This window comes from Quercus suber, unplaced genomic scaffold, assembly GCF_002906115.3.
Source record: "Quercus suber isolate HL8 unplaced genomic scaffold, Cork oak 2.0 scaffold_203, whole genome shotgun sequence".
Taxonomy (NCBI): domain Eukaryota; kingdom Viridiplantae; phylum Streptophyta; class Magnoliopsida; order Fagales; family Fagaceae; genus Quercus; species Quercus suber.
The window spans coordinates 161,696-171,118 of record NW_027069661.1 but is presented as its reverse complement, the minus strand read 5'-3'; the positions used below and the strand labels follow the sequence as shown (position 1 = coordinate 171,118).

The 9,423-nt window shown below is 31.6% G+C and overlaps 1 protein-coding gene across 1 annotated transcript; it reads right to left on the bottom strand.

The window, feature by feature from the left end:
• Window positions 1-645: 645 nt before the first annotated feature.
• Window positions 646-4,781, bottom strand: LOC112010018 (probable LRR receptor-like serine/threonine-protein kinase At3g47570). The gene is made up of 3 exons (XM_024042375.2): window positions 2,092-4,781; window positions 1,417-1,827; window positions 646-750 (listed from the first exon to the last, which is right to left on the bottom strand). Exons 1-3 carry the CDS (start codon window positions 4,745-4,747, stop codon window positions 734-736), a joined length of 3,084 nt encoding a protein of 1,027 aa, XP_023898143.2. The 5' UTR covers window positions 4,748-4,781; the 3' UTR covers window positions 646-733.
• Between the last annotated feature and the right edge of the window lie 4,642 nt (window positions 4,782-9,423).

Sequence of the window (9,423 nt, the reverse complement as noted above, 5' to 3'; positions counted from 1 at the left end):
TTGGAAATTGATCAAATTCTTCATTAAGATTAAATATTACAAATTTAAATATATATTTAGTGTTGCATTATTTAAAATTTAAAATAACGTTATAGTTTGTATATAGTTAAATTCATAAAATAAAATCTAAATTAACTATGAAATAGACCATCTTTAATTATTTCAAGTAAATTAACTTCAAAAGATATTATTTGGAAAAAAATTCCTGTTAACATAAAAGGACTTTCATAATAAGATCTACAAGCAACCATTCGGTGCTTAGCAATAACCTTAATGGTATGATCTTGAAGTACAAATCGCTTTTTCTTGTACGTAATCATCAAATTATGGATCAAACATCTTTATAGTGTTAATAATTTGCAGTGACAAAGGAACTAGTAACTACCAAACTAGAAGCCTTGTTGGCTACTGGTGCTATCCAAGGCTCGAAGCTGTAAAATTCCTTTGTGAAAAATGAAGGCAAACAAAAGAAGGAAGACAACAATTTTAACGTGGTTCAGCCATAAAAGCCTACATCCACAAAGTCTCTATAATTTTTTAAAAGTAATGTTACAACCACAAATTATTCCATGGATATTAAAAAAAAAAAAAAAAATTTGACAAATACAAGATAAACTAATAAGTGAGTGTTAAAAGAAACAAAAGGAGGTGCTACAAATCTGATTATTTTGTTCCAACTTCCAACATTATACAAAATCAAAACCTCATTAAGTCATGATGCCTTCCGATAGGGTCACTGGCCCTCTGTACCTGCATTCAAGGAGGACAATTATCCCTCTAAATCATTGAATTATGGGAAATCATTTCTATGTATAAAAAGAAGTTTTGGTTTTCAAAATAGTAAAGGGGATTCATAGTAATGCAAAAAGGTTCAATTTTCGAATCCTAAACTCATTAAATGTTTTATGAAAATGGTTATCATAGTACTTGAGAGATAGTTAAGATTATAAACAACTAAATAATTCCCAGTAAATTAGTTAAACTTCTTACCCATTAAAATTCCATACTTAGAGTAATTCAAGCCTATATCGACATCAAAGTCATCAAACGCATCTCTATAAAAAGTACTGAGTGTAAGTACAATACCAATAATCACTAATGGTAGAAATCACCAAATCGAAAATAGCTTAAATGTCATTTTCATTTATGTATTTTTCAACAAACATTTTGAGGAGGAATGGGACAAAAAAGAGCATATTTTGAATCATAGAAAACAAATTAGATGAATCTTAATCATATGAATAGTACCATCATTTATTTAAATTTCACATAGCATCAATATTATCAATTTTGCTAGAACAAAAGAAAGTACCATGACAAGCACATAGCATTGTGTTGGATATAAGATCCCCCTCCCTCCATAAAGGTTTGGAGGGGGTGTTAAGAGCAACAAGTATTGTGTCATGAACAATTTACCTGTAAGTTGAAGTCTTTCTCGGTGTCTTCTTGTTCTGAGGAGCTTGTCTTTAATCAGATGCAACTGAGCTACAACATCACTAATGTTCATCCTTTCTCTTGGAGATTCCATAGAACAAGAAACTCCAATTCCAAATATCAAAATCAAGCACTCTAGAATTTTGGGACATCCTATTCGATTTTGAATGTGAGTGTCATTTGTCCTAGTTTCCATATCTTCTCTTTCCAAAAGAATAGGGTCCACAATGTTGATCACTTGTTCGGGCAAAGCTCCTCTAACGAAATCATGTAGGTTCAAGTCGTCTTTGAAAATGTTATCAGTGGGCCTTTTTCCTGTGAACATCTCCAATAATAATATACCATAACTGTAGATATCACCAAAAGTTGACACCTCATTTTCCATGCCATATTCTGCAATTGCACATAGCATTTAGAATATGCTTGATCTAGTTTCATATTAAAAAGATAATAATAATATAATAGCACAACTTTGAAAGATATTTCTATCGGCATATAAATGAAAAAAAAAAAATTTTGACAAGTAGAAATTTTTTATAGGACATGCTCCATCTTCTAAAAGGCTTCCTTAAGTTATTTTCATGCTTGAAATTAGCACACTAAAAAATATTATGAAAGGAAAAGTATTTAATGTTCAAAAATGGAAAAGATATTCACCTGGAGGAGTGTAACCAACTGTTCCTTTTAATCCGATAGAGCTTGATTGATTAGTGAAACACTCTTGGGTGGCCTCACGAAGGAACCTTGCTAAGCCAAAATCACCAACATGTCCAATCATTTCATCATCAAGAAGAACATTGCTAGGCTTGAGGTCACAATGAACAATTGGTGAATGGCAACAATGATGAAGATATTCCAATGCATTTGCAACATCAATAGCAATATTCAGTCTTTGAAGAAAATTCAAATTTGTTTGTTCTTCAGGAACCTCATTTCTTCTTGAAACTGGATGCAACCACCCATCTAGGTTGCCATTAGTCATGAACTCATATACCAATGCTTTGAAATCATGACCTTGATAGTCAACTCCTGAACATGCTGTGAGTACCTTCACTATATTCCGATGTCTGATATTTCTCAAAGCCTCACATTCAACAATAAAACTTTTTGAAGCTCCATGCTGCAAAAGGTTGAGCACCTTGACAGCAACTTTACATCTGTCATGATCAAGAATTCCTCTATATACAGATCCAAAGCTACCCACACCAATTAAATTAGTGGTGGAGAATGCATCTGTAGCTTTTAGGAGACTATGGTAAGATACATTCAAAAGTAAATTTCCTAAATTACTTAAAATAGTTTCTCTTCTTTTTCTTTTTAAAGTGCGGAGAAGTAAAAATAACATTACCAAAGTTACTCCAAGAAGGCCAGATAATATAGAGATTATTAGCTTCAAGGAAGGAGTCAACTTCCTCTTCTTGGATTTATTGTATTTACATACAGGAAGATGAAACTTAGGCATGCCTCCACAAAGCTTACCGTTCCCCTTAATCATGGTTGCACTTGTGTTCTTGAAAACTCTATTTGTTGGTACCTCACCATCAAAATCGTTATAAGACAAATTCAATAACTGCAAGTAGATAAAGCTCTCCAAAAATTTTGGAATATTTCCAGAGAAATTGTTTTTAGAAAGATCTAAAACTTGAAGACCCCTTAATGATTCCAAAGATGAAGGAATGACCCCTTGAAAGAAGTTGCTTCTCATTGCAAGAATTTCAAGTTTTACACAACTACCAATACTCGCAGGAATTTCACCAAACAACATGTTATCAGAAATATCAAAGTGTTCTAGATTTTTTAAATTTGCTATTTCCATGGAAAGGACACCAGTAAATTTGTTGCCTGACAAGTCTATATAAAATGGTGAGAATGAGAGACTATTGACTAGAGATGACATGGTACCACTAAGATTGTTATAGGCAAGATCCAATACATTCACTTTTTGACAGTTGCCTAGGCTTAAGGGGATACTTCCTTGAAGATTATTATCGCCTAAATACAATTTTATCAAAAGAGTTAAATTTCCAAGAGATGATGGCATATTCCCGAAGAAATTGTTTGCAGATAAATCCAAATGTTGTAACTTTTGTAGCTTACCAATTTCAAAAGCAATATGACCTGATAATTTATTAGTACTCATAATTAGGGACTCCAAATTGGTCAAATTTCCTATTCCAGTAGGAATGTTTCCAGATATTTTATTATTATCTAGATGCAGATAGATGAGAGCAGTTGAGAAATTGGCAATGCACTTGGGCAACTCTCCCCCAAAGTTATTGGAGCTTATCTCTAAAATGGTTAGATATGTAGAATTTGTCAAAGAACAAAGAAAACTCAAGTCATTTGCCCCTCCATTTCCAAGCTCGTTATTAGCCATGAGAGAAACTGAAACTCTATATAACTTCTCCAAAGAAGGAACTCCTCCTCTTAGTTTATTTTTGGAAAATTGAAGTGACCTTAGATTTGAGGCATTAGATATTGAAATAGGGATAGGTCCAGTAAATTGATTGTCGGAAATGGAAATGTCTTCGATATTTGGTAGAGTGATACCTATGTCCGATGGAAGATGCCCTTGGATTTGGTTGACTACAACATCAAACGTTTTTAACGAAGACAAATTGAAGATTGAGGGAGGAATTCTTCCAGACAACCTATTTGCACCGACACCAAAAAATGTAAGCTTCGTCAATTGGCCAAAAGAAGTAGGTATACTCCCCCCCAAGTTATTACGAGCTGCACTAAACACTTCTAGAGAGGATAAGTTTCCAATAGAAGGTGGGATACTTCCTGTCAAATTATTTATTTCAAAAGCAATGTATTGGAGTTTTGACAAAGTGCCAAGAGTTGCAGGGATTTCCCCATCGAAAAGGTTGCTACCCAAACTAAGGATTTTGAGGTTGGTGCAATGGGATAAATTTCTTGGAATTTTGCCAATATGTGTGTTATTGTACACTTGTAGGAATTGCAATCTGTGTAAACGGTCAATTTCTGAAGGAATTTCATTATTAAAGCTATTGTCTGTGAGTGATAGAATCTTCAAAAAACTTAAATTACCAACATGTGGTGATATAGAGCCTACCAGTTCCGAAGATTGTAGTTTCAACTTAATGACCCTTTGATGTCGATGACCACAGCCAACCCCTCGCCACTGACAAAAGTGGATGCTATCATTCCAAGAGCTCAAAACCTGGAGAGGATCATGAGTGATCTTGGCTTTGAAGTCAAGCAACGCCAACCGGTCGGTCTCATTATTCCCGCCAACAACAGAGGTGACTAAGAAGCCACACCACCAGAGAAGGATAAAAGCATGCATGAAAAAAGAAGATGAACTCCATTGGGAAAGCCCCATCTGCCAGTTGGTACAAGTGTTTATTGTGAGGGAAGGCTAATTTGGCTGTGTATAGAACCTCAAGAAGTGGCAAATTTATAAGGAGAGCAAGAGAGAAGAAATTTGGTGCGAGAATTTTGGGGATTATAGTCGGTCTGATCATCTTTAATTAATTGGACCGTGTACCCATGATCCACGTGGAATGCTATAGTTTTGCCCCCTTTATTTTAACCGAAGGTGTGTTTATTTGGTGTATTTTAAGCTTTTAACAATTGAGGATTTGGAAGTGCAGCGTCGGTACTCGGCTGAGCCCAAAATACACGTTTCCAGACCCTTCAGCGTGTCCCACATGCTTAATTCTGATTAAAAGACATGGTTGTAGATGGTTGGCTTGAAAGTGTGGGCTGAAATCCACGTGTGCCACACACCCAACACCTTTTTTATTGTTAAAATTTGATAGTTGCAACAACCAAAAATAAAAAATAAAAAATAAAAAGATTTTTCAAACCATAGATCTCGTAAAGATGAGCAAACAATATAACTAAATTACAAGACTCTTGTTATCAAAAAGAAATTACAAGATTCTTTAAATCTGTTTAGATACTGTTTATTACTCCTTCCGTCCCACTTTGTTTGTCCTCTATTCTATTTTTAGATGTCCTAAAATATTGTCCTGTTTCTAAAAATAAAAGTTGTTAATTTACTAATATTTCTATTATACCCCTATTTTATTTTCAAAACTATTTAAAAAGAAAATCAATAAGAAATTTATTTAAGGGTAGTTTTGGAAACTTATACATTTTTAAAAAGTAGACAAGATAATAAATGATGTTCCCTTAAAAAGTTTGACTTTTCAAACAGAACAAACAAAGTGAGACGGAGGGAGTATTAAAAATTAAAACAACTGTAACAAAATAATTTTTAAATGTGTAAATAATACCATGAGACTCAGTTTTAAATTTTTTTTTTTTTTTTTTTTAAAAGTACTTGCGGATCTCGTAAATAGTCCACAAAACCCACAAAAAACATTGGACGCGCAAAAACATTGGACGTGGCCACTATCCAATCATACACTTAGTGTTCATTTAGATACCGCTTATTTTGCTAAAAACTAAAAACAAAAAAAAAAAATTAGCTCATTAATTGAGCTATTCCATCAATTTGGCTGGAACCCACGTATGCCACACACCCAACATCATTTTATTGTTAAATTTGATAAACAAACAACAACAACAAAAAGGAAGGATATTCGAACCATAGCTCTCATAAAGATGAGCAGACAATACTACTAAATTAGAAGATTCTTAAGGTCGGTTTGAATATTATATTACTAAAAATTGACAAAATAATTTTTAATGTGTGAATAGTACTGGGACCTAGTTTAAATTTATTTTTTGAAAAAAAAAAAGTACTTGCGAGTCCCGTAAACAGTGCACAGTACATGATCAAAAAAACACTAGACTCGCAAAATTGTAAATAAAAGTAAAAGTTAGCTGAAATACCATTGCTATGATAGCTCTTTATTATCAACCAAGACACCAATTGATTTTTGGTGTAAGCAAGAATTGAACCTCAAATCTCTTAGTCAATCATGAGAAACTTTACCAATTGAGCTAATTGGAACTCACAAAAATATGATGGTTGATTTTAATTAGCACGTTACTTTTTTTATTTCCCCTTAAAATTATTGACTTACGCATCGATTACATTTAAAAAAAAACCATTTTTTAATCATTAAAATATACATAATTAATCAAAATATTAGAAAAAAATATGTAATTAGTGCATGATATAATTAGGTTTCATTATATTACACTTTACAAATTATTTTATTCTAGTTTGATTAGAATTTTATAGTAGATCGTGGTTATTTTATTCTACATATATTTAATCTATAAAGATATATTATAAAAATAAAAATGTGGATGCTAAAAAAACAGAGAATAGAAGAATTAGTTGAATCTAAAAATAGGATATCTTGAGAAATTTGTTACTAGTGATAAAAAAATATTTAGCTGAATTTTTTTATGGTATAGATTTATTGTCAAAACTACAAGTTGTAAAAGAGCTTTTAGAAATAGATTAATACACTTTGATTAAAAGATGAAGTCATGTAAGGGTGAGTTTGGTTCAGATTTTTGTAAAAGTGCATAATGAAAAAGTTGAGGTTTTAAAAAGTGCATAATGAAAAAGTTGAGTTTTTAAAAAGTGCATAATGAAAAAGTGCATTTTCAAAAAGCTGAGTGTTTGGTAAAAGCTGTTAAAAAGTTCCTTTTGAAAAAGCTGAGTATTTGGTTAGCACTTATAAAAGCGGCAGTTTAATGGATAAATTACCAAAAATGACAATATATATATAAGGGAGTTTATTTCATATATATATATATATATATTTTGGATGTGAGTTTATTTCATACTTAAATCAACTACTTCATATACTTAAATCAATTTTTCTCTTTCTAAAAAAATTATTTTTTTCTCATCAATATTAGCTAATAATAACCTACCACTTAAGATTTATTGTGAAATTATTGTGATAATTGATACTAATTTTAATTTGAATGTACTATTACAATTACTTTTTTCTCTTTCTAAAAATATTATTTTTTTTCACCAATATTAGCTAATAATAACCTACCCTTTAAGATTTATTGTGAAAGTATTGTGAAAATATTGTGATAAAAATTGATACTGATTTTAATTTTAACGTACTATTAAAATTATTTTTTTCTCTTTCTAAAAAAATTATTTTTTCTCACCAATATTAGCTAATAATAACCTACCCCTTAAAATTTATTGTGAAAATATTGTGATAACATTTCCTTCTTTCTTTCTTTTTTCCTTTTTTCCTTTTTTTTTTTTTCCCTCTTTTTTTCTCCTCCACAACCTTCTCTTTTTTCTTTTTTCTTTTTTTTTTTTTTTTCCTTCTTTCCCCTTTTTCCCCTCCAAAACATTCCACTTTTCATTTTGGGTTCTTTCTTTCCCCTTTTTCTCTTTCACTTCCTCCAAAACGTTCCACCACTGAGCTCTTTTTTTTTTTTTTTTTTTTTTTTTTTTTTTTCAATTTGAAAGCCNAACCTTCTCTTTTTTCTTTTTTCTTTTTTTTTTTTTTTCCTTCTTTCCCCTTTTTCCCCTCCAAAACATTCCACTTTTCATTTTGGGTTCTTTCTTTCCCCTTTTTCTCTTTCACTTCCTCCAAAACGTTCCACCACTGAGCTCTTTTTCTTTTTTTTTTTTCTTTTTTTTTTTTGACAATTCGAAAGCCAAGAGGAAGAGAGAAGATGATGATGATGATGATGATGATGATGAAGATGAAGATGATTGAAACATTGGGTTTGTATTTGATTTTGATTTTGGGTTTGGGTTATGGGTTTTCAGTTAATGGTTTAATTTTGAGTTGATTTTCTGTGGATTTTGGATTTGATTTTGAGTTGATTTTGTTTTGGGTTAATTTTGAGTTGGGTTTGGGATGGGTTTTCCAATGGAGGAGATGGAAGTGTCGGACTTGGCAAAGGAAATGACGAATTTGGCAAGCCCTGCGGCGGAAGATACAGACTTTTTGGGTCCTGTGGTGGTTGAGGAGACTAACGGCAAAGCCAACGGTGGCAGAGGAGACGGACTTGGCAGAGCCAGAGGTGGCTGTGGAGACAGATTTGAAGGAGACAGTGGTGGCTGAGGAGACGGATTTGGCTGAGCCAGTGGCGGCGGCAGATGATACAGGTTTGGAGCTTGCCCTTTATTGAAGGGCAATTTGGTAATTGAACTCACCCCCAATGGATATATATCAAATGTCCACACCAACTTTAACAAAATGGACCGAAACACATCCAAAACTCAAATGCGCGTTTCTTCACAAATATAAAACGCAATTTTTTCTAAAAAGTTGCGTTTTATACTCACCAAACACTATTTTTGGGCTAGCTTTTTTGAAAAGGCAACTTTTGGGCTCAAAACGCCCAAACAAACGGGCACTAAAATGAGTAGATTAATTATTTTCTTAATGCATTTATCGCTTATAGAAGTTTATTGATAGCACCTATTACAATTTCTTATACAAGAAGAAAATTTTTAAAATTAAAAATGGTAAAATATTACTTAAGATTAACTATACTAAGAGTCTTGTAATCCGGTAGCATTGTCTACTTTTTTTTTATGAATACTTTGGTTCGAATCACCCTTCCTTGTTGTTATAACTATCAATTTTTTTAACAATAAAAAAGAAAGAAAGAAAGACTAGTAAATTAACTGTATTATTAATTGAAAAAAAATGTTTGCAAAGCTCAAGTACAAAAAATTAAATACTAATTATGCTTTTAAAAAAGCGAGAAGATTTGGTTTTAATTTAACAAAAATTTTCACATGTATATTTATTATATTTATTGATTTTTAAATATAAGAATGGTATAAGTAATTTCTCTACTCGATTGCGCTTAATTAAATGTAATATTGTCATATTGATGAGAGAAGGATCTATAAAAGTTTTGGAAATGTAAGAATTGAGTTAGGACTTAAAAGAGAAAAAAAAAAAATAAAGAGTAAACTCAGTAAATACTTGACAATCCTTCATTGTACAAGTATCGAAATTTAAAAATAAAAATAAAATAAAATAAAAATTTTTTTGTAGACTTTTTTTTTCTTCTTTTATATATATATATATATATATA

Excerpts from the sequence above, each read along its gene's own strand:
- LOC112010018 (XM_024042375.2), bottom strand. The coding sequence starts at position 4,747 with ATGCATGCTTTTATCCTTCTCTGGTGGTGTGGCTTCTTAGTCACCTCT. Across the intron at positions 1,828-2,091 it reads AGTTGGTTACACTCCTCCAG|AATATGGCATGGAAAATGAG; the intron begins GTGAATATCTTT and ends GTGCAATTGCAG.